Source organism: Caloenas nicobarica, chromosome 4 (assembly GCF_036013445.1).
Source record: "Caloenas nicobarica isolate bCalNic1 chromosome 4, bCalNic1.hap1, whole genome shotgun sequence".
Classification (NCBI taxonomy): domain Eukaryota; kingdom Metazoa; phylum Chordata; class Aves; order Columbiformes; family Columbidae; genus Caloenas; species Caloenas nicobarica.
In genome coordinates, this window is record NC_088248.1 from 40,567,620 (window position 1) to 40,593,008 (window position 25,389).

Consider the following 25,389-nt stretch of genomic DNA (forward strand, 5'->3'; position numbering starts at 1 on the left):
TCATTCTGGTTGTGCTCCTCTACATTTCTGTTGTGACAAGATGACTAAAAGACCAGCAGCTCACTGACATAATTTGCAGAGAAGAGTTAAGTTCCTAGGCGGTTCTTCAGATAAGGCAACTTCTCATGACGTTAGACAGCCACAGGACTGGGACCTTCAGCTTACCTGACCTCACTGATCGTGGACAGCCTGAACTTTTGCTCCAGGAACATGCTAGGTTAGCGTGTTCTAAACAGGAATGCAAATGTGGCGTGCCTTTATTATGTGAGGTTGCACCAGACTAGCTTTCAGAACTTCAGCCCTAAATGACTGCATTCAATTCAAGTAGGGGGATTAACTGCAATTGAAGTTTTACTACTAGCCTGGACATGTTTATGTTAAAAGGAAGTGTGGTGGATACTGAGCTTGCATAGTGACAATAAGGATAAGAAACCCATGCTAACTGAAGTCAACAAACCTCTTTAAAACTAAAGTGTTTGGATGCTGAGGGCTTGTTCTAGTAACAGGCCACTTCAGAAAGAGCTTCCCACTACTCCAGGACAGGGTTCCTTGCAGTCATGTTCATAAAAGTCTGGAGATTTAGAGCTAGCAAATCAAGAGTTTATATTTTTGAAAGAGAACTTACTGAAATTCAGGGGGCTGCCTCATAAGGTTCGGTTTATGGCAGCAAAGATAATATATAGCTTTATTACAGGATCTGGCAAGGTTTAGGATGATTTTTAGTATACGGTGGAGAGAATGGTCTTGGAGGAACTGGGAAACAAACTTTTACATAGATTTGTCTAAAGTGTCTTACCTGGTACTTGGGGAATGGTGGTAAGAACTGATTTTTTTTAAATGCAGTGTTTTAGTGGGTTTACACACACATGCGCACACAAAACCCTAACAGTGATAAAGAACTTATTGGAGGGGGAAAAAAAAAAAGAAAAAGAAAAAAAAAGCGGTTTTGGCTGGTGGTTGAGCTAGTGACCACGTACAATATCAACATTTCTGTTGGATTCCTGTTTTATTCAGTTATAATCATCTAAAGCAGAATGCAGGTTTTTTTAATACAGCCAGATAACTAAAGAGAAAACTCCAGCTGAGCCTACTCCTTATGTTGATGGGATAAGTCACTGCTAGAGTTACTCTGAATTTTTCTTTCCTAAGAGAATTTTTTTACTGTACTTTTACTGTATGCTTATTTTTACCGTATGGTTTTTAAATATGAAAATAGCACTATCAGATAAAGTGATTGTAAAAAATAGTATGATATTTTCTAGAAGAGTCTTAAACTGCATTTGCATTGTAGTAAATGAGGTGTGCGGCATTACAGTGGAAGATATGCTAGAAAGATCACGCCTGTTTTCATGATTTAATGTGCTTAATCATATCTTTGCCTTATCTACAAAGTCTCATCGCACAGTATTTTTACTTTTCAGGAGATATCTGTGTTACAGGGTTTCTGCCAGGAAGGTGGGATTGTCATTTAGATGTTGTTCTTGAATTTGTTCTGGTTTTCCTTGTCCTACCCGGTTCCTGTATTCCTGAGTTCATATTTCTTGTAAAGTAGTTTAAGTTTTCGGAATATTACAACAAAAGTCAATCTTATGTGGAGCACAAGCCAGTTTTGAATAGGGATATAAGTGTTGTGACTTTTTATACTGCTTTAAATTTACTTGCTTTATACCTGCAGGTTTTAACATATTTTCTTCACAGAGAGAAATTTATATTGCAGTGTCTTATCTTGCACATAGAAACTTATCTTGCAGTGTCAGCTAAAAGTACTTTGTTCTGTATCTTGCTGTCTTTGTATTCAGATAAGCCTTATTAGTTCAGAGACATTTAGTTGGCGTGGATTAATAAAATTCAGGAAAGGAATTTTCAAATGAATCTTGAAAGCAAATCAGAGTATGAATCAGGCTTGCTTAGATGCAGAGAATGTTCTGGGAAGAAACATTACCTCATGTTGATGATAATCACATGTATATTGTCCCCCAGCTTATTACAGAGGCAATCTCAGCATTTTGCAGTTAGTGTTCTATAAAAAGACTACTACAAATCTTGATGATCTTGTTTTTACAAACAAAGCACTAAGAACACCCTAGTGTCTCAGTGTCATCCAGTGAGATGTTGCTTTGTTCATGGGATAAGAGGTTATTGGGCAGCTGTGAATAATGCAGAATAGGCTAAGCCCATGCTCCACTATGACATCTGCATATAAATTTGTGTGGATTAAGTTGCAGAAGGAATTTTAAAAACAAATAAAAATAAAGAAAAATTTGCTTCTCGCCTATTTAGACTCCATGACACTAGATAACAATAAAATATAACTCTTCAGTCTCATTACAAGTCTTTTTTTTTATTTTATAATTTGAGTCAACTAATTTAATTAATTAATTATAATTTTGATCAATTATTGTGCAACAAAATAGGTAATTCTGTTTCCTGTAAAATGCCCACAAAAATCAGCTTTGTGGGACATAAGCCAGAGCTGGGTTTCATGGAATAGAAATAGTCTTAGGTATGTCTATAGGATGAGTGCAGAAAGCCACAAATTGCCATCCCTATCCCATGAGCTGCTCTGCCTCAGCTCGGCCCCCACTTCAGGGTTATGTGCTGTGTTTTTGCTCAGACTTACCAGCACACCAACACAGTGAAGCTTCCAGTCCAAAGCTGGTGCAAAACCATCTGTGATGTGGTGCAGAGCAAGGTCAAGATTGTTTGCCCCATACATTCTCGTGTAAGACTTGACCCTAAAATTTAGGTAGGAATTGCTAGGTGACTAAGCAGTATGATGACAGCTGAAAATTCAGGTGCCTTTCAAATGCAAATTGAAATACATCAGAAGGAATAATTTGAACCATTCGTGCATGTTAGTAGGTTCTGAACTATAATAACAGGAAAAAAACACAGGTACCAATGTGAGCAGCTGAAAGAAAATTTCTGTTCAACATCTGTCATTAATCAAAAACCCATGTCAAGATGCATAAAGAACATGAAGGAAAGTAAGGTATTCAACAGACAGAAGACCATATCTTACAGAGTCAGCAGGAAAGCAGAGTACTTAATACTCTATAGTGATTGCTTGACACTGTAAAGAAGGTAGCATACATTTACTGGTATTTTTCCATGTTTTAAGACTAAGAAATTAGACCAGCTAAGCTTATAAGTTCTGTGGACTGCTGATTTTTTTGATTTATTTAATTCTCCCCATTAGAAACATCATTCGCTCAAAGAATGAAGAAATTCATGTTTGCTTTTTTCTGCTGCACAGAACCTGAAGCGCGTGGCAGAGACATGGATGGATGAGTTTGCAGAGTACATTTACCAGCGACGGCCTGAATACAGACATCTCTCAACTGGCGATATCTCTGCCCAGAAGGAACTTCGCAAGCACCTTAAATGTAAAGATTTCAAGTGGTTCATGGCTGCAGTGGCTTGGGATGTCCCCAAATATTACCCCCCTGTGGAGCCTCCACCTGCTGCCTGGGGAGAGGTGAGAAATACACAAATTAGATTAAATTTAAATGAGTCTAACATTTTAACATTACAGGAAATTAAAATTATGAAATGAGATTTAGCTCCTATGATAAGTGGTGTTGTTAAAGGCATTCACAGTGATTGGAACAATCCTTGGACTAGCCATTAAAATGAGAAACCATAATGTCTTAGAACTATTGCTGTCCCTTTTATAATTCATTATGATTTTGTGTGTACTGACCATATGATTCATGCACAATGAGGACAAGAATGTGGAAAAGAGTATGTATCACTTGTTATTGCGTGTCACAAGATGATTTTAAATGCTGAGAATCACCTTAGTAAAAAGGGGATCTGAAGTCAACACTGCTTATTTTTATATAGGCATACCTCCTTCTATTCTTACATGGACAATTGTATGTAGGTGGAGTTAAGTTTGCTCTGGTTTGCTCACACATGCAAGTGTGACAAGCAAAGCCTGGATGCTTTTCTTCTTAAAAGACTGGTTTTGTTCAGCTTGTGGTTTGCATTCTGAAGGTGCTCTCATGACCGAGTGCCAGCAGCAGACAAATGCAATTTCTCGTTTGGGGGATGAGAGAGGAGAGAGGCTGCCAGAGAAGCCCCGATATCTAAGCATCATTCCAGAGCAGGGGGCAAGCAAACAGCCTACTGGAACTCTCCACCTGTGATCAAAGATGTTCTGCCTTCAGACCTCTCTGAAGAACAGAGCTGTAGCACACCTTGCCTTGACAGTTTGTTTTGTGTAGAAAAAAGGAAAACACAAAGAGTGCAGGGACAAGAAATTACTTCTGTAGCTGCACTGAAAAATTGCGGTAGCCTTTTACCTCTGGGAACTACAGTGGATTCACTCCATCGAAAGGTGGCATGCAGAGGGCTTTTTCCTCTCAATTTAGTAAGATTTATAAAGAAGGCTTTGCTCTTTCAGTGTGTTGTGCTACTTTTTTAAAAACCATAGGAATTTCTGTACTGTGAGTTCTGGCTGCCTGATATTGCTGGAGATGTTCTTGGAGCTCTCAGACAATTACCTTTTATATTTGAAACCAAAGCATGAAGTTGAAACTTTGAGAGGTCTTACCAAATGTTTTATTCACACCTCTGCATATCCCCAGTGGTCAAGGCTGTACCATGCAGGGGACTACTAAACATAAGTACCTGTACTATTCTCCAGAATTTCTTTTTGAAAAGGCAAATTACCTCATTGCGAAAATTTAAAAATAACTTTCTGTGGTACTAACAGTCCTTAATTCTTCTTTGTAAGCTACCAGTTACAGATGTTCAAAGGAACTTCAATTTATATGTGTCATACTGTTTGCTACTTCTTGGCAATAATGAATTCCTTTGTTAATGTTTCTTATATCTTTGATACTGCTGCCCACACTTTAAGGGATTAATGTATACCAAGAGATAACGAGTTTATTAGCATAAGTCAGGCTGGACTGGGGTGCTGTGACTGCTGGTGTGGTCTTCCTTCATCATCTTCCACATGTATACATCACATCCTTGGAGGACTGTGGTCACAGAATGTATAATTGCTCTGGCAACCTGAACAATCCTTAACTCAATCAGAGGGTCTAAATGGATGAAATTGTGATTCAGGTATTCATTCTTTTCACAGCAATATTAATATAGTCTTTGCATAAAAGCAAGAATTTTTAAAAGTAAATCAAATATTATAGCAGTGGTATCAAATCTGTACCTTAAATGCATTTATTAAGTACTTAGGAAAGACATGAAGACCAAAGGCTTTCTGTTTCCTCTAAAATGCACTTTCTCTAAAATAGCAAGAGAAATTTCAGCCCTACTACACTATTTCTTCCTGAGACTGTCGTATTCCTATGAAGTTTTAATTAATTTGTTGGCACTTGCAAAGAACTTGAACATCTTGAAGGTCAATGGCTGTCATAATTAGAAGCTGAAAGAGGAAAACAGGCTGTGCGTTATTGCTTTGTAAGAATCAAGCAGCTCTAGAAACCTTGCTGATTATACACACCAAAAGTCTGTGCCAAGCCTGTCTGTCACTTTGTACCCGCTCTACTTCCACTTGGAAAGACTTTTCATCTGCTTGTCTACGCCAGTCTGAGAAAGAATAAACAAAGAGGTACTCAGGCAATTTTTGGCTCCCGTGTTTTGATATCTAGCAAGTAAAAGTATGTGGTATGAAAGCAGACATCTCATAAACAGCCTCTGCACAACTCCCTTTTTTTTTTTTTTTACAAACACATTTTTTTAAAATCAGACTCTTAGAATTCTTGACAAAATCTGTTCATGATGGAAAAGAAGAAAATTTGCAAAACAAAAAACAATATTCTTTGCTACACTTGTCATGGCTGTATCTCCTCTTCTTGTTTGTGCCTTTTGTCCTTTGTAGCTGGCTAGGTGTACATCCCCTTGATATTCTCTTCTACCTTGTAACATCTGAAATATGTGCAGTAAAGCAGCATAACAACAAATCCAGACAGATTCAGGTAGCGAGACTGTTAGTTCTGTGTCTGGGTGAGATAACTGTACTCTTTCCTCTCCCACTGTGGAAAAAAATGAAAGTTTTCAATTAGCTTTTGTTCTTATCCTTCTGAATATATTGGAAAGTATGCTAGCAGTTGAAAAACAGTAATACCCATCTCGTTCTCTTTTTAAGATGGAATAATTTATTTGTAATGTGTATTTGAAATCATGCTGAAGGAAGTTAAAGCAATAGCTGCATTAGGTGAGATTTGGACACCAGATGTTTACTTAGGAAGTACTTATGAATCTACAAGTTGTGATCCAGCATGAATATATTGTGCAGATATCACATCTCCACCAATATCTTTGAAAACACATTTTACAGTAAATCAATCGTATGATGTCAGCCATCATCATTTATTTAAGACTTCATGAATCCTATAGTCATGGTGATATGAAAAAAAAATTGGTTTACTCAGTCAAAATGGAAATATTTAAGCTTAGTTTCCTTTGCTGTTACATTCAGTGATTTAATACACAGCAAGTCTCTCAGTCACTACAGCAGTGCTAAGCTGTAGGACCTGAAAATATTCCTTTCTTAGTCCCCAACTCATGGATTTTACAGAATTGTTTTACTGCACTGACATGAAAATGTCACCCATGAAGTCAAGCAGCACATTTGAAAAAGGATTAAAGCCTAAGAACTCACTAACTTCTCTTTTGATTACTTTTTTTTTTTAAAGTGTCATTCTCATACTCTTAATGACTCAATCTCAGCCCACCAAGTGTCACACGTCTGTTGTACAAGAGTGATATAACCAGCTATTCCCCACCCTGCGCAGACCAAGCGCTACACAGCTGGGCTGTTCAAGTTCTTTCATCAGGATCAGTGCCACACTGAATAACAGAGTCCCCTGTTTCCGCAGTGAGGTCTTTGGCAGCGCTTGACTTCTTTTAACTTCGACTTTTCCTTTTCATGGCTCACACAAAGGATAAATACTTTTAAAATTACTATGTATCAGTTGACAGGAAAGGTGGCTCATTTTTCCATATTTCATCTGTAAGACGTCGATGGCCCCAGGGTTATCTGAGAATGTATGCAGTGCACTAAAGCTTACTTTTAGTGCTGCTCAAATGAAAAAAAGCGACATGAAGGAACATTGTTAATACCTTCTAAGAGCTAGAGCCCCTTTCTTATTTGAGGCATTAAATCAGATGTATGGAAAGTGTTATATAAACTGATAGCACCAAGGTGCCTCTCTTCTTGCTCTACTGGGGCACCCTCACGATTGTCCCAGCACCCTCTCCACATTCATTGTTCTAGCGGATGACCATACTGAACATAAAGTTGTCTTTTGGTGCGGACAGTTTCGTGCTGTGATGAGCAAGCAGAGTAGCTCCCAGGACCCCTGGGGGTGCCTCCCTCTCTGACTCACCCCCTCAGCCCCAGACAGGCTGAAGTGACCCTGGGTGACAGCCTGGCTCTGGTGCAGGCAGGGCAAGGCTGCTGGAGCCAGGACATCACCCGCTACCTCAACAGCAAATCTTGCTGGAACTCCTGTGCCTTTGAACAAAGTTGGAGAGTTTTAGAATTGTCTAAGACAATTGGTCAAAATAACCACTGGACCCTGGGAAGCTCTAATTCTCCTCTGTAATTATTGTTCAGCCTGAAACGTAGGGGGGTGGGGGGACATCGTCTTGACTTTTTTTCATTTAACATGGAGAATGCAAGTGTGTCATTACATAGCTCCCACCACAATGTTCAAAAATCTCAAAATTCATCCTAGCAGGCTGTATCAATGGCCTGCGACCCTTTGTTTTCCTCAGAAGATTATCATGGTAATGAACACATCCATTGCTTTCCGGTTTCCATTCCATGCTTGTGTACTAGTGACAAAATATTTTTGAGATTGTAGCGCTATGTCATCTTAACCTGCCTCTCCAATGGGGAGCTTATTAAATCATATAACTGCTGGATTTCTGCAAAACTCCAACATTAATTTAGCCAGAGGTCAAGTTAACTGGAAGCTAAGCTACTTCTTTCTCAAGGTCTGGCCTGCTCTGGAGTAAAGCCTTTTTAACACAGGCTGGCTAACTTAGAGGAAGCAAGCTGTAGTTTTAACATAAGTTAACTGCTTTTTGTAAAACTCAAGGATTACTGTGTCTTGGCTTACCCAGTGATTTCTCCTTACGGCTTGCTACCTCATTTAAAGCACACAAGTCAGACGCTACACCAGCAGAAATCCCTCTCAGGTGACACATTTTTGTTCCCAAGTGTTATTGCAGCACTGAGAAGCCTGCACGTCCTTGCTTAGACACCTCTAGTGTAGAACAGGGAGAAAGCAGACCCCTCAGAGTTTGTGTTCTCTGTGCTTTTATGCCTTATCCGCTCTCTGTTATAGGCTGCAAGGCCCATAGTCTTAGTATCTATGTCCCAACATGTTAGGATGGAATTTCAAGAATTAAATATGCATGATGACTTCTATATAGTGTCCCGTGATGTTTTTTTGGAATTTCTTTAATTCTAAACCAGCCTTCAAGGTCACCGCTAACCATTCTCGTTAGTCCATACAGACTCCCTGAAAGCGTGCTTTTCACATATGCTTATCTGTTTCTACAAATGACAGCATTTAAGCTTGAGAAAAAAATCATTGTACGTAGCAATCAATGCCCTACCTGCATGGGTGATAAAATCTGTCTCCTGTCCATCATCAGTCTCTACAATTGCACAAATACAAATGTTGGAAATGTGAGCGTATTAGGAGTACCAGCTATTTCTTTGCTCGTTGTAACTCATAACATTAAAAATTTGAAATCCATTGTGTGAGTGACTAGAGACAAGGCAGTTCAAATGCATATTGATGTATAAATGAGAAAAAAAGCCTCTCCTTGCTGTGCTTCTGTTTTCCTTTTTCTTCTATGAAAGCATCTGAGGAGATTTGCAGGCTGCGTGGTGCTGGTGCTCAGCAGAACATTCCCCGTGGTTCTGGCTGCAGCCCAATGGCTCAGCTCAATTTCCAGCAACTGCCAAGGCCACACAGCAACACCAGAAAACAAAAGCACAGACTTGACGGAAATGCCTGTATTACAAAAAGAAAATGAAAAAAACAAACCACGACCCCTCTGCAGTTGAAAGGAAGGATAAAACAAAACAACAACAAAAAAGGATGAGCTAACCATGTAAGCTGCAGCAAATCAGAGGAAAAACTACCTCAAGGAAACCTTTCAGGAGCAGAGGGGAGAGGAAATAAAAATCAAGGGAGACAGATTCCAGCAGTGAAGGAACTAAATGTAGCTTCAGCTCAAACCTTTCCCAGAAATGCATAGTTCAAATGACTGAGAACAGGATGGAGAGATGTCATCAAGACAAAATTCTGAAAGCCCTTCAATCCAATAAGCATTCATTAGATGTGGAGCATATTCATTGTCATTTTATAATTCTGAATCGCATAAATATACCCCAATTATTAATTGCAATTATTGGCAGCTTCATTTTAATTAGCTCGGGTGCTCTAAGAACAGAACTGATGAAACATTTAATTTTGTATTAGGCCAGTAATCTTTATTTATACAATGTAAATTTAAGTGCACTGAGAAATGATTGAACACTCTCAAAAAAATTATACTTGCAGTAGGTATTTCACAGGAAACTTTAAAAATATAAAATTAAAAACTACTCCCCTCATTATTCTTTCCTGTCTCTTTTGCTGGGTGATATGAAAATGAAGGCAGGGTTGTTGAGAACTAATTACTTTTTATCTTTTTTTTTCAGTTAATGTGATCCTTTGTACTGTGGGGCTCAGCGCTGGGTTTCTGCATCTGGTCGTCTATATGAAATGCTAGTATTTTACCTCATCTATAGCAATTTTTACTGTATCAAAATAAGAAAAAAGTACCCTAGAACTGGGCTTGTCCAAGTTTTAGAAGAATACTTCTCTGAGCACGAGTGAAGGCTCGAAGGTTCTTGGAGCCAATCGCTCAAACCGATGCTCCCATCATTTGCCCAGTCTGCTCTTTTATTGGCTGAAAAATGCAGCTCCTAAAACCTTTCCTGAAGGTGACATTCTTTGCATTTTCTCCATCTAAGTCTTTCTTAAAACAGGGTGAATAGACTCAATTCCAGTCCTCCAGAATGAGAAAAAGAGCAGAGTAGCTCTCCCATGTGCCTTACAAGCATGAGGATTGCCTGTCCTTGCAATGTTTTGTGCTGTGCTGAGAAGTTTTTCTTCCTTTGTTTTTGTGCAATAGTGATTTCTGAAATATTTGCCGGGGGCAGGGGTGGAAAGGGAAGTCAACTTGACTGTATTTCCATTTGACACCTAGCTTTTCTTTTTTTAAAAAACATGGATAAAAGTAATGGCCAGAATGTCAAAACGTGCTCGTGCTTTCTAGATGTTATAGAATTTGTGCACATCTCCATGCACGTATGTGGACTTTGATGATCCAGCTTCTGTGTATGTCATGACAGTGAAAGACTTTTAAGAAATCCTCCTCGTTCTGGAGGTATCTGAAGGATTTTTAAGTAGCCAAACTAAGGTACTCAAGGAGAACTGTTCATGTATTTGCAAAACAAATTTGGGATTTTCCTGGTTTTGGTGGCAGTGGGCAGCTTACTCCTTTTCAATCCAGTCTTCCAGAAAAATATACATGGCAGCAGTGGTACATCACACACAGATTAATTATTACTTAATTGCTTCAGTCTCAAAAATGAGATTTTCCTTTTAAGAATAAGCTACACTGCAGAGTGTTTACAGAAGGCATGCAGACAGCACAAGGAACCTCCATGGGTAAGCACAGTTTCAGTACAAATTTGTTAAGTGCTTTTTAATTTTATGCACTTTGAACCGTAGTGTGTGACCTGCTCCACAATGGTGTTATTATGTCAAAGTAAGAGCAAGCAGTGGAACAGGGTGTGCCTGAGTTTTCAAGAAATATTGCTCCAAAGCCTGCGCGAGACTGATACGGAAATAATTTCGTCTTAATACAGTTGATCTCTCTTGCTCTAGTAGGAGGGAAGCAGCCAGACCAAGCTTTGAACTTCTCAGACTTTTTTCCCTTTAGTTTCTTTGCGTGAATATATTTCATACAGATCTGCCTTTCATTTGTTAAACAGAATATTTCAAACTTTTCTGCTTCTAAAGTTGCTCACAAAAAGAATAATTCACTGCAGGACATGGCTCTCTATTCTGTAAAAAGTAAGTTCTACCAGTTTTATGTAACTAATAGTCAATCTCAAGCCTTTCAGTTTCTGACTTAGAGAGCTAAACTTCTAAGCCCTAATGTTGGAAGCTCTATTCTGCAGCTTGGTTTAGTGTGAAACGTGGCTGCTTGCTTTTGCAGATCCGAAATGTGGCAGCCAACCTCTGTGTGGACAGTAAACACGGAGCCACGGGGACTGAGCTGAGGCTGGACATCTGCGTGAAGGACGGCTCGGAACGGACATGGTCACACGAACAGGTATTTTATTGATGGAAAGCGAAATGCAGTGTAAACTTGTTGCCTCTCTTTCCCAGTTTCTAAATATTTCTCTGAGTGCTTCTCCTTTTCCTAAGACAAAGCAGGGTGTAGAAATAATTTGTGGATGACTGCTGACCTTGATGGCTTTTACAAAGTGCTCTTTAACGTAATCTTAGAAATTCCAGCCACCACCTGGGCTGTATATTCTTAATTTCCAAAAGGTACTGTATTGCCAAAAGAGCTTTGGGGTGCCCCATTATGCCCTGCTGTGTCATGAAAATATGTTGATTTGGTTCCGTTACCTGAAAATATTTTAAATATAGTACCTGGGCTTGTAAAGCTCTAGTGGTTGTCTGCTTCTATGCTTCCATCTCAATAAGCTGTTATATTTTAAAATAATATGAGGTATACGCAAGACAAATGGGTAAAAGCTAGAAAGAAAGAGTTTCACAAAGACAAGGGATGATAAAGACTCGGAAAAAAAGCTTTTATCTAGGTTGGTGAGGTAGAAAAATATGAGCTCTCAAAAGTACAGAGGAAAAGAACTCTGATTTGTACTCATTGTGGCTGTGAGTGCCTTAGGAAAAGGGATCATGACCCATAGGCTGTGGGCCTGGCCAGCATGAGCAAAGAGAATCCAGATGACAAGTGCAACCTAACCCATTTATTAGCAATTTCGGTGAATGTGCCTTTCACAGGGCAAAGTCCCAGATTAGAAAAAAATCCCCAAAGCTGAGGAGAAAAATTGACCTGGCAGTTGAACATGGCACTTTGTAGAAGCTTAAAAGCTCAGGAGACAGGAGTTCTGAGGGGTATTTGAAGTGCTGAGGTCAACAAATCACTCTCTAAGGATACTGAGAAATGCAGGGAGAGAGGTGCAAGTGAATGAAAGGGAGAAACTGAAGGATGATCACAATTTAGGTAAGTGCCAACATGTGAAAAAGAAAGCTGCTGAAAGAAAGCTTATTCACATAGCTACCAAACATGAAGCAGAGTGATAGGATGCGAAAACTAGATAAATATCATCAGGTTTTGCTTAAGAAAGACATCCAGTAAGTGAAGGAAGTTATGTGGTCCAGACTGGATCACGACAGTGGTCTCTCTGGCTTTAAAATCTGCAGCCTTGAAGAGCTACAAACCTTCCTTTAGAAGGGGGGGAGTCCTGAAGCTGACACAGATGAGGAAAAAGAAAGGAGGGAGAAAAAATGGATGAAAAGGTGAGAGAAGAAAAAAATATCAGGGAAAGCAGAAAAAAAAGGAGGCTTGAAATATCCTTTTAAGGAGTAAGCTCTTGTGAGGAGGGTGAAGTGACATAAAGGGAGAAGGAGGCTGGGGAGGAATCCATGTTTCAGTGCATTGCGATGTTTGGGATCAGGCTCGATGTCAAGGTCTCATTCTGCATTAATGATGAAATGGGACTTCATTACAGCATGGTCGAGCTAGCACAGGAGTTCAACGAGCCAGCTCCCCAGAGCACAGAACCAGGAAGCCTAAAGCACATCCGTGCTCGACGTGTGCTCCAGGGGCAAGCATGAGTTCCTTCTGCCGGGCTGGTGGGGAAAGCGCATCCCTTGTCCCTGCGGGAACGCCCGGAAAGCACAGCCCGGGAACCCCCGCTCTCACCGGAGCGGAGCGGTGGCTCCGGGGGAGCTCAGTCGAGACCCCAGCCAAGCCCTTCCCGCCGGTTTGCGGAGCAGCTCAGGGCTTTCTCACGGTTGGTGGGAATGAGTGGTGCTCCTTGCCTTGCCTTGCCTTGCTCCTGCGGCTGCCGCGGGGAGGCGAGGCGGCCAGCAGGGGGCAGCGCTGCACCGGCGGAGCGCGCGGTGACGCGGCCGCGGCTGCGGCAGCCGGCGACTATCGCGATATTTAACCCCCAGAGCGGCGGCTTTGCTTTTGTCTCGATTCGTTTGTTGTTTGTTTGTGGGAAGGAGGTGTTCCCGGGAGCTAGCACTGAATTCAAACGTTGTGCTTCCCACTGGTAGGAACACCGTCACGGATGGTTTGTCCACCCGTCAATCAAAATCCTAGAAATCATGCGAGAAATGTTAAAGAATCTTTAGGTGATAGGGTAACAAATTAAAAAATTATAATTTATTTATATATATAAATAATATATATAAATATAATGACATTTATTATTATAAGTATGCATTGTAATAAATAAACGTAACTTCATCTTCTCCTAGAAAGGAACTTTATTTTCTAAAACTTCTTTTTAGAGGAAAGGTGATTTTTGTGTCTTACCTTACCTGATAGAGACCTGGCATAATGTCTACTACTGTATTGCTGGGCAACTTTTCATTTGCATAATTTTAGTAATGGTAATACCCTGTTGGTTTCTGGATTAGGTTAGAAACAAAGAGAAACTAATTTTACTCAAGTATTCAGACTCCTGATATGAGACACATTCATCTGGATGATACATTTCACGGGTGCGTTTGTGCAAGGTACAGATTTTAAAGATACCGTTTGAGAATGAAAGGAAATAAGCACAGAATTTTATAAACAAAAAGATGAAGCAAATGAGGTAGTAGTCCTGGCTTAAACTCAGAATTTCTGTCCCATAGGAAATTACGGTATATGCAAGATATTTCATCCAGAGGAGAACTTTCAGTTATCCTCTAGAAAAGAAATTCTGAAAATTTTTAATTTTAGAAGGTCAAAACATTTTGGTGATTCAGGCCTTGGGGGATTTTTTCAGAAACGTGATAGCATCCTTTTCCCCCTTTTTGCTGAAATTTCCCTCAGCTCGCAGTGGAGGCACCATGTGCAATGTGTTAGCACCTGGGCTTCCACTACTCCAGCCGTAGTCAACACCTGTAGCCTCCCAGGAACCTTCAGGGCAAACTCTGAAGTTCCAACTTGGCAAGCAAAATCCATCTTTATGTTGGTGGCAGTTGCTAGATGTGAAAAAATTCCCACAAAACTGTGTTTTAGATTGGTATATTTTGACGGAAGTTTCTTGGCTTGCTTTCCAAGCAAGACACTCTCTCCACTCAATCCCAAAGGCTGCCCTGTCAGGAACGTTATCTGTAGCACATGTAAGACCACAGTCTAATGAAACATCTCCCAAGGAGAAAGGATGTGATCATCCATTTACACCATGGTAAGCTGTGAAGATTAACTTTGTTAAAGAGTGGGAACAACTGCTGAAACCTGACAAACCCTTAGAGAGCTCCTCTTTATTGCTTGTATCTTCTTGAGTTTGTTGCCTGCATGATTTCAACATCTGCCAGTAGAAACTATCAGTATTAATGAAAATACTAAGCGTTTTATTATAATAATTCAAATACTGTGGATTGACACTGGAGATGGTTTTGTAAATTCTGGTATGAATTTACAGGGAGTTCAGTGGCAAAACGTAGTAGCTTGATGTGCTCAGTGCAGCAGATGTCAGTGCTGGTGCTAGATAAGAGATATGATCCTTTGTGCCACTTGATTCATGTCACATTACAAGGGCAGGAATTAAAAGCTGACAGTCTCAGCAGCCGTGCTAGGAGTGCACAGCTGTTTAGCAGCCCCTAGGAGAAGAAGGAGACCTTCCACCTCAGGGCTGTACAAGCCCCGGTCGTCAAACAGCAGACAAAAGGTTCATGGGGCAGTTGCAGGCTTTGCGGTGAACAGGAGAAGGGTGGGAAGCGAGGATGAATGTCACTGTGGTTTCTGAAAACTTCCCCAGAATTAAAAAAGAGAGGGGGAAAGAAAGGGGCAGGAGGATGTCGCAGCATGGCGTTCTTCCGCCTCTGTCTGTCCAGAGCTAACTTCTGGCTTCAGGGGAAATTGGGACTCTGCTGGGCTGATCAACTAGCAGCAAAGGAAAATGTCAACCATCCACTCCCTCTTCTCAACCCCGCCAGTCTGGGCAGGCAGTAGGTGGACAGGCATCATTCCCTAACACAGCCCAGCAAATAGCCATTCAGCCTGCCCAACTCTTTCTTCTCAACTTGGAGGTATAGTTCAAGTCAGAGCCCACTTCTGAAATGTGACATTTCATCTCTGTGTGGGGCACGTGTGCACTCAAGTCTAACGCTGTAGTCAAAGCACCATGCCAGCTGATGGACCCCAGCCTGGCAACGAGTAACTGAACAACATGGTCCGGCTGGAAAGCATTAATGGTGTCAAAAAGGCCTTTGTCGTATAGATGGTCCCAACCCAATGGCTCTATCAGGAAATCGTTTTCCAGGCTAATTAGAAATGAAGGTGGAAAACTGTGTTTTCCCCAGTTACTACATAACAGGGCTAGGCTGCATGGAAAGGTAAAGCATGAGGGCTGAGGGGTTGCTTGGTTGCAAATGCAGGAGACGGCACCATGTTTTATGGGCTTTGTGGTATGAGAGAAGGTAAAGGAGGAGAATGAGCATCTGCTGAGCCAGGACAGAGGGTTTCTCGGGTCCAGCAAGGAACAGCAGCCCCGCGGGTTGCCGGTGAAGAACCAGCCTGCTGTTTGTTTAATCGTGTGTCTGGAAATTTAGGTGCAGCCTTGTTTCAAATCAACAAGCAGACAGGAATGAATGAAGGGGTACAACAGGGTTCATGCATTTCTCATAAAATCAGACACAGGTGGCTCTTAACAGCTTAGGTCAAGGGAACAACAAAATCCAAAGTGACAAGTAGTGGCAAAGCAGAGCATTATGTACTCAGGAATTTATCTAATAGCATGTAGCATTGTTGCACATTATGCAGAGAACAGAATTTTTATATCGGCCAGATTTAATGTTAACTAGAAAGAATTTGCTGTACAATGGAGGATAGCATATAACAATGAGATTAGAAGGACTGTAGGCCTTCAAATTTTAGCTGTAAGTACCAGATTTTAATATTAATTGGGTGTATAGAGAAGTATAACCTTTTTTGCTGAACAATTTTATTCTCTTTTCACTCCTAGTCCTAAAACTGTGCTTCTGCACCAACAGGTTGATTTTATAATAGTATCACTAGGGCGAAGATGTATTCGTTGATTTAAAAATGAAACTGTTTTACCAAACAGGAGGCTAAGAAGGAGGAAAAAGAATCTGCGCTAGTCTAAATGTCGAGATCTAGTATTACACAGATCCTGGTTTTCAGTGAAAGAGAATAAAATCATCCATCTGTAACCACATCTTGAATGTCAAACAAGACACAGCCCTGGCCATCTTCAGAAGCCACACAGGACGGGAAAGGGCAAAGGGATACCCTGGATCAGTATGATCTGATTTAAAACTTAGCTTGAGCTCTTTTGGGTGTACTGATGCATTCAGTGGGGTAGGAGTCCTTAGGCCAAGGTCCAGCGAGCAGCAGGAATTGGCCCCTTGGCTCACCAGTCATGCAAGGAATGAGAAATTTGGAGACCCACCCACTGGGAAAGATGAGGAAGGTCCTGCAAGAGGATCTCTCTCTTGTAGCAGTGGTGAGAGTGAGAATATCACAGAACCACTGTTCCACACCATTCCTCTACATATTTGTTATTCATCACTTTGAGCTCTAGCTTTATTACTTAGCTGGAGATAGGTAAGAGTAAGAGAAAGGAAATGGCTTTTGTTGGTGTTTTCCTTAAAGGAAAATCATCTCAGGCTTCTTTTTTTCTAAAGCAGCAGCAGCATAGCTTTTTTCTGTACCAAATCTTACTTCTCACTTTGCTTGTGAAATGATAAGTTATCTTTGTAGGAAGACCGTGATGCTGCTTCCAAGAAACATGAAAAAGAGTGGAAAAAGACTTAACCTTTTAAAAAGCAGGAACTGGTTTGAAAATGAAGTTAAAGCTGTCCACTGCATTTTACTGCAGATAAATGAAAAGTGCACTCTGGGGAAAAAAAGAAATAATCAGGACACAGGGGCAGACTGAGAAAATGCTGTCTAGAAAACCCATAATACAGAGGTAAATAGGGAGTGACAGCAGCTAACAGAGAGAACAAGGGCTTACAGTGAGACACAGAAAAAAAAAGGCAAATATTCAGATACATGCTTGTATTTTGTGCCTGCAGGCCGAGGGAAACAGTAGCACATCTCAAATATGGCATTTGGAGGCCAATACACCATTGAAGATGAGTGTTTTTAAAAGCTGTATCTCTTCTGAAGATCATGGAAAGAAAATAGCTATTGCAATGAAAAGGTTAAAATCTGGGAAATGCAACCAAAGTATTCAGGATCAGACCCATACAACACCAAGCTTCAGTTTGTTTTTGTAGGTACTGGTTCTATCAGAGAGTGTTCCCACCATGGGGAGCAGGGTGGTAGGACCAAAATGACCCCAAGATGAGGTGGCTGCGGTGCTGGAGGCGATCGGAGCACGGCATGGGGAGCTGCTTCTCCCAATAACCAGCCTGAGTGCAGTTCCCCGTGAACTGTCACAGGTAAACAGTTTCCACTAGCAAAGTTTTCTCATTTAAAGAGTGCTTCACTTCCTCAATGTTATGTTTCCATTTATACTGTGGAAAATCAAAAGGCACAGAGGAAGCCAAAGAATAGCACTGACACCGGGGGGAAAAAAAAAATCGTCACAGCTCTCAGCAGGGCTTCTAGGTAGCAATTTACAACCTGCAACCTGTTTTCTGCAAGGATTGGTCCATGGGAAAGGAAAATGCACTCTGCGTCTTTAAATTTGGTGCTGTCAGACCTGTCACCTTCATCTGATGACTGAAAGACTGCAGTGTCACAGCATCATTTCAGACAGCTGGTGCCTGATTGAGAAGGATTTCTCTGTTAACTGTGAGCATCCACGATTCCTCTCAGGCAGTGAGAAAAAGGCCTTTAACAAGCTGCTCACAGGTTTTGCAGTAGGAAGATGAAGATTGTTTTATGTGTGTTGTCTGGGGGGAAAAAAGACAGTCGAGAGAGGATATGCTAACAGTGTCACATATAAACAGAAGGAAACTGTTCATTAAACATGGGAAAGATGCTGTGATGGGAAGATCTCTCTTGGTAGTTTCTGCAGACCCGAATGAGAGCTAGAGAAAAGTCACTAACAGAGGATTTCTGAGCCCTAGGTAGCTGTAGTCCTAGTGCATACGAGTGCTTCTTTAACTGGGGTAACTAAAGGCTTTAGGGCAGCGCATCCCCTCTCCTCTCCACAGAACTGTGTCGCCAGAGATGTTTTTCTTCCCTGCCATAGGGATTGTGCCTTCCCGGGGTGTATTCCACGTCGCCGCTGATGCACTTTAATTAAGGCAGTTGGCATCGCTGAATTGTATACAGGCAGGATCTTGTTTAACCAGCAGCTGGGATGTGCAGAGTAGGGAAACATGCATCAAGCTTTGTGTGTGGTTTTAAACGTTTTCCACTAGTAATGCATCGTTTTATTGCCTGATTGTTTTCCTAGCTGTTCACCTTTGGTTGGAGAGAAGACATCCGCCCTGGGGAGCCGCTTCACACCAGGAAGTTCTGCTTCGACGCCGTTTCGCACAGCAGCCCCGTCACGCTGTACGACTGTCATGGGATGAAGGGAAACCAGCACTGGAGCTATAGGAAGGTTGGAGTCACTCTGGGGCATCTCAGAGGTCCACTTTGTCTTGAACCTCTATTCAGCTTAGTGCAAGCTTGTGTTTTCCCATCAGAGAAGTTTAATCCCGCCTTATTCTAATTTAATGTTGCGGTAATCTCTCTAGAGTACGTTCCTTTTGAGCATTCAGCTATTTAGGTCAAATTTGAATGAAAATGGATCTGATCCAGCTCAGAGAGTGTCTGTGTTGGATCTGTTCCCTGAAAGGTGTTTTACCATTCTGGCACTTCAAGATGCTTGTGTCGTTTTAACAGAGGCACTGTTGGAAATACTTTCATCCTATGCGACAGCAGCAAGAAATGCTGCTCCTGAATTAAATACTATTATTTTACTGTACTTTAAAGATTACAAGTGGCAGAAAAATCTCCCTAAAAACAAACAAAGAAAAAAACAAACCACACTGCCATTAAAAGCACTGCTGTAGGCCCAAAGAAGGCAGGAGTATATAAACTAAACATAAGCAGCTTAGACAGTACTTTGATCTGCTAAGTTTTAGCCTATTTTTATAAATCACTGAAAACAGGAGGTCAAGCTATTAATAGAAACTGTCAGAGCCTCCTTTAGGGCAGAAAGACTTGGTAATGCTGCTGAGTTGTTGTTGTTGTCAGGTTTTTTAAATCGTTAATCAGCAAGTTGCCTCGATTAAAGATTTCACTGATAAAATCTATATTCCATGCAGGATAGGCACATATATATCTCTGAAGCGCTGAGGATTCCTCTCACGCATCCTTCACTTCTCTGTGACCACTGTGCCTTGCCCACCACCTTGCTTAAGATGAGGCCAAAGTGCCAGGAATTTGACTTTGACAGATAAACCTCAATACTGCTTTTTAGTTTGAAATTATATATAGTAGAAGAGTAATTCAGAACCATTAAAAATAAATTTGCCCTGACCCTTTTTCCTGAGTGCCTCCTTATTACCCTGTGCCTTTTTAGCCTACTTATATTGCAATTGGAGATCCACCACATGATTTTCCTGGTGTAATCCCTTTGAAGCTGAGGTGTTACCTGTAATAAAAATTAGAATGTGTGGACCAGATATTTAGAGGACATAAATTGTCATGGCTGTATTGCTGCATATCTGGCTTTATGATGCCATAATAATACTTTCTTGCTTCAAAACCCTTCCAATTTATCTTTTTGCCTACCCAAGCTGCAAGAAAGAAGCTTTCATACCTTTAGCACTTTGTCGGTGCTTAATGTAGCCAGTTCATAAGACAAAATGCAGGTCTGGAGCTGCCCTGTATAAGGCTCATCACCTTTGATGTGGACAGAATACAGCAGGTAACTGAAAAAAAAATGACATTTGGAAAAAAAAAAAAAACAACAACGCAGTGCGAGTTTTATTAAATCTGCTGCACAGCTTCATTTTTCATTTCCGGAAGGCTGACAGGGCTCATATAAAAATTCTCAATGCAAGACAGGCATTTCCATCTCAGCAAGAAACACCACAAAATTTTGTTATGATGGAAGTACTGACACAGCCTTAACTATAATACCAGCCTGACAGGAAGCCGAATAGTTTGCATAAACCTTCAAAGCAAGAAACTGCATTGGAATAATAGAATTATGTATACATGTTTTACTTTAGGCTTAGCTTTAGTTTGGCTACACAGTAAGTAGTTTTTTATTGTTTCACACAGTCTGTTTTCTCAGATATGTGGCAGACTTACCTTAGAGCTATACCTCCAAAATCCTAATGATATAATCCTTATCTATTTTTGAAAACATCTTGGCAATAGGTATTATAGCGTTTCCCCCACCGCCCAGAAAAAAAATGTACAAGAAAAGTATGTTACATTGGTTTAACTGCATCTGTACTAGAGCCCTTTACTTAGAGGATGGTATAATACTAAAATTGCACCCAAAATAAATCAGAGTAATAGTCTGGTTAAGCAAGAAATGCCTCCTTTTAAAAAACAGGGAGCAGGTCAGCAACTCTGTTCTGTTCTCTGCACCACTTAGAGATGCTCAGGTTTCCTAATGGTCACATATCCATCCTGCCAATAATTCTTCCCATGTTTTAGGAAAAATGACCTCGTTTGTTAGTATCTTATAAGATGCTTGATATGGAGTGTTTCTTACCATGCTGTCATACATGTTCCTATAAAACTAGAAGATAAGTGGTTTTTATGCTTTTATGGGTGAGTTTCTTCTCATGATGATTTGCATCCTCGAGTCACTGGTAAGAAGTAGGGCTGTGAAGTGCTGCAAGTACAGTTTGAAGCCAGACACTGTTTTAATATTCCATATTCTTATAGCATAGAAACCCTAAAAACTGGTATTTGGATACTGGCAAACAAAAACAGCTTAAATATTTTAGTGGCAAGTAGAATACATGAATATTTTACACTGGGAAAGGAGTGCTCTTCTGAAAAGATTTCCAGCTTATCCCCATTACCTGCACTTTTTCTCATTTGAGTGCAGTGTCAGTGCATGCAAACTGGATTCTTTTCAGATGAATGAAACCAAAACTATAACTAATAAACATCTGTCAAAGAACTATTCTTATCCCCATACAGCTACTCACATATATGGCTACATGTTAAACTGTTATACATACAAGCAAGTATTTGAAAGTCTAGTAAGTCTGTAATATTAAATAATTGAATTTTTTTTAGAACCAATCCAAACCAGCCAAGTATAACTTTAAGAAATCCCTGTAAGAAGTGATGGAGTAGAATGGACCCAAGTAATACCATAAACACTACTGTGGGTTGGAAAAAGAATAAAGTGAGCTTAATACTGGAAAAAACCTAATCCTGACACCTTAATGGGGCTATGACATCAATGATGGGAGCAATGTGAGAAATTAGATAGATAAATATAAGTAAGCTGAAATTATTCAAGATTTTGGAGAATAGTGGCTTCCTAAGATAAAGCCATTTCCTTGACTCTGAGATTCCTAAGCACACCAGAGCTAAAAATCAACAGTGCCTACAGCTTTCCATTCCTCCTGGTGAAGGGATACACCTCTGGTTTTCAATGTAGCATCATTCTGGGTTAGTAGGTAATACATTGGTTCTGATAAAGTATGATTCAATTTATGTGCTCTAGTCCCATTAGTGCTATTTGCAGAGCACAAGTATCCAAGAGGGGTCTGATTTAGTAGGTCTTTAGAAAGAAACAATTGTGCAAAATCGATTTCATTATATTATAATTCTACCCTGAGCCTAGTGATCATGATAGGTGCTAGACTGACAACATTAAAAACCATGCCCAGAACAGCGTGGTTTGCCCAGACTCTCCTGACAGCTTCAGGGACAAACTGTAAGAGTAAGTTCACTCTTCACACAGTAGGTACATAGATTATTTCCTCAGACAAGCGAAGACATGTCATTGTGATAGCAGCTTTTATCATATGGACATCTGTCCTGCTGAAACTGCACAGGGGCTACCAACTAATTTTAGATAAACTACTGCAGCCACCAGCTGATAATGACTTCCAGTTGCTATTGACCTTGGCCATAGTTATAGGAGTGACCTAGAAGAAATGAAAGGCTCTGTGTCTCATTACCAACCCCCTGAACTGTTGAGGCCCATTATCTTATGGAGAAGTTTCTCCTTCTGCAAATAATCTTCAGACTTGCCTTCATACAGAAGAAAAAGAATTGCTCTACTGTTTTCAGATGTTAGACAAGTCCCCACAAGAGCTCTTGTGGCTTTTTAATATTGGTGTAAAGAGGAATTTCTATATTTCTTTTGGAAAGTTCTTCTCTGGGATGCACAGAACCGTTACCCCTTAAAGTCCTGAGCCTGTTTCCATTGAAATCCATAAGAGCAGCAGGCTTTGACCTCAGGTCAGTGTAAGCTTGAGATGATAAATTAATAGGCCTTTGTGTATGGTTAAGTCAGCCAGAAGTTTTTTCCAGAGCGACACTGTGTCCCTGTTCTTAAAAGGCTCTCTTCTCTCCTAATAACCAGACTTTCTAAAAGAAAGCATTAACAATGCTTCGCTCAAAAATTGCATCCCCTGGATATTTCTGTGAGAAGAAAGACTGCCAGCTCTCTTCGGAAAGGCTGGAGCGTTTTTCATAGTATGCTTTTTGTACTGAAGTAGTTTCCTTTCTTCTGGTACCAGCTATCCTATTAAAGCTTCTTGTATTCCAGCTTCAGCTTCCTGGTAGCTTGGCTGACCCTCATGCCCCACTATGACAGAAGTAAAGCCAGATGCCACCTTCCTCCAAGGTCCCACAGCAGGCGGGGTGGCCACGGCACGGTCACTGTGTCCTCATTTCAGGCAGTGCCGTTCCATCAGTCTCTCACAGAAGGACAGGAGGAGCTGGCAAGGTGCAAATGGGTGCCTCTACCACCTCGTAGGGTGCTTGGGAGTTCTTGCAAGCCCACCTCCTAGCAAGGCCATGGCAGCCCTTTGTACATGGTACCGTTAGACCCTTCTTGCAAGACGAGTTATCCAACCTGCTCACTTCGTAGAGCAAGAATGCCTCAACCCATGTGGTTTAGTGCTGTCGGTTTTGATGGCATCTCTCTGAATTACAGTCTTGTGTGTGCAGGTGTTTACCCGCTGTTTTGGGGAAAGGACAGTTGCTGGAGGTGAAAACCTGCGTTTGTGAAAGGCGAGTGTAACACCATCACCCTCAGCCAGGGCACATGATGCTTTTGACTTTGCTCTTTGTTGCATATATTGATGTTTTAAAAAGAGCATTGTACATTACTGGTGTTTCACAGCCCTCAAAATCAATCAATTTCATGTTTCCTAAATTAAAAAATAAAATAAAATAAGCTTTCTTTTTCAAAAGTGCTTTTAAAAAGCTACTGTTTATTTATTGTATTATATTTGGTTTTGTCTTCAAACGTGTTTTTCAAATGTGGGATATTTTTAGTTGACGTTTCTGTATGATTGTTGCTCAGCACCCAGAACACTTTTCTGAGTTTTTAATCAATTGCAATTTGACAAGTAGCTTTCTTTTTTTTTTTTTCCTCCTCTCACAAACTGGGCAAGGAGGCTCATCCTGGATTAGTATTAAAATACTGGCAGAGCATGTTCGGCACGGAGGGGAAAAGCCTGGATGGGGTTTACCAGGAGCAATCTGAAATTTATTTAATCAGATACAGTAAGCGTATAGTCCCTGGAAACTTTCAGACCATCTAATCACTCCCACATCTGTCTCTCAAATGCTCGCCTACATGAACTATATACATTGAAACTATCCAACCCACAAATACCAGTTGCTCATCTGGGTAGTTTCTGCTTTACAAAGATTAGCAGGTTACTTTCAATTCGCTCCAGTTTTGCGAAGCAAAAATTAAAAAAACTAATAATCATAAATATCCTTTTTAAAGAAACTTAATCCATGCTTATCCTCACAAAATCTCCCTAGGGAGCTAAAGCAGTGTTAGGGTTTCCTTCTTATTAGGAGAGAGCCGAAGCCATAGGCAAAGTCTGCATTTTGTGGGGTGAGAACGGACATCATCAGTCCTGGGTCTGTGTCCATCACACCACTTCAGTTAATGATTCATTTTTAACATCTTTCTCAAGTTTAAGAGTATCCTTTTTCCAGCCAGATTGTTGCAGATCCTCCTGCCCAGAAGCACAATAGAAACTATCAAAAACAAATCCAAACAAAAACCAAAAAAAAACCAAAACAAAACCAAACCAACACTTCTCAGGTTCAGACATTTAAATGGGGTGCAGGCAAGCACATGATATGCAAAGGTTATTAAAAGCCATTATAATTTTTATTATATTTTATTATATTGTATTATTGTATTTATTATATTATGTTTATGATATATTATGTTTAGATATTTATATTATTTATTATATTACGTGGTTGTAGTTAAAGACCAGAAGATGTCACCTCATTCTTTCTTGAATTCCCAATTTCATGATGGATAATAACCCAAGGGGAAAAAAACCCACTCCATTCTCTACAGCTTCCTTATAATAGCTGTGGTTATTACACAAGGTTAGTGCACAGAGACCACAAAATCTTCTCAGACAGGGCTGTGTTAATCCATACTCTGTAAAATGAGAACACTTCCGATGACTTAATTCTATCTTTTTCTCATTCCTGTAGGATAAAACTTTGTTCCATCCAGTAAGCGGCAGCTGCATAGATTGCAACCCAGCCGAGAAGAAGATTTTCATGAACAGATGTGATCCTTTATCTGAAACTCAACAGTGGATTTTTGAACATACTAATATGACTGTTTTAGAAAAATTTAACAGCAAGGCCAGTTCCTAGAAAGAAAAAAAAACAAATTAACACACCCAATTACGTACAGACTGCAGAATACATTTTTGTCAGCATCTGGGTCGAAGGAGTCAGGAATTAAATTTCCTAGATCCAGGAAGTCTGTTCTGAGGATTAAGAAAATGCCACAGCAAGAGCCAGCAGGCTGTCCTTGTGGATGTACAGTATCTGAAGAACTTGGCCAAGAGCCTCACCGGATGCTGCTGAGAACTTCAGGCTGAAAATTCCCTTGCCGGTCAAGGGAAAAAAAAAAATTGTTTAAAAACTGTTTAAAAGTACTCTAAGTTAATAAAGTAAAACAAAACTCTAGAGTTT

At 40.4% G+C, this 25,389-nt stretch overlaps 1 protein-coding gene across 1 annotated transcript in view; it reads left to right on the forward strand.

Moving 5' to 3' along the window:
- GALNTL6 (polypeptide N-acetylgalactosaminyltransferase like 6) overlaps nucleotides 1-25,065 on the forward strand; it is a 442,009-nt gene extending 416,944 nt beyond the window's left edge. Inside the window, exons 9-12 of the mRNA XM_065634412.1 lie at nucleotides 3,257-3,478; nucleotides 11,266-11,382; nucleotides 18,677-18,826; nucleotides 24,898-25,065. Of these exons, the coding sequence (XP_065490484.1) occupies nucleotides 3,257-3,478; nucleotides 11,266-11,382; nucleotides 18,677-18,826; nucleotides 24,898-25,065 (657 nt within the window). The remainder of the gene's footprint in view (nucleotides 1-3,256; nucleotides 3,479-11,265; nucleotides 11,383-18,676; nucleotides 18,827-24,897) is intronic.
- The last annotated feature ends 324 nt before the right edge of the window (nucleotides 25,066-25,389 follow it).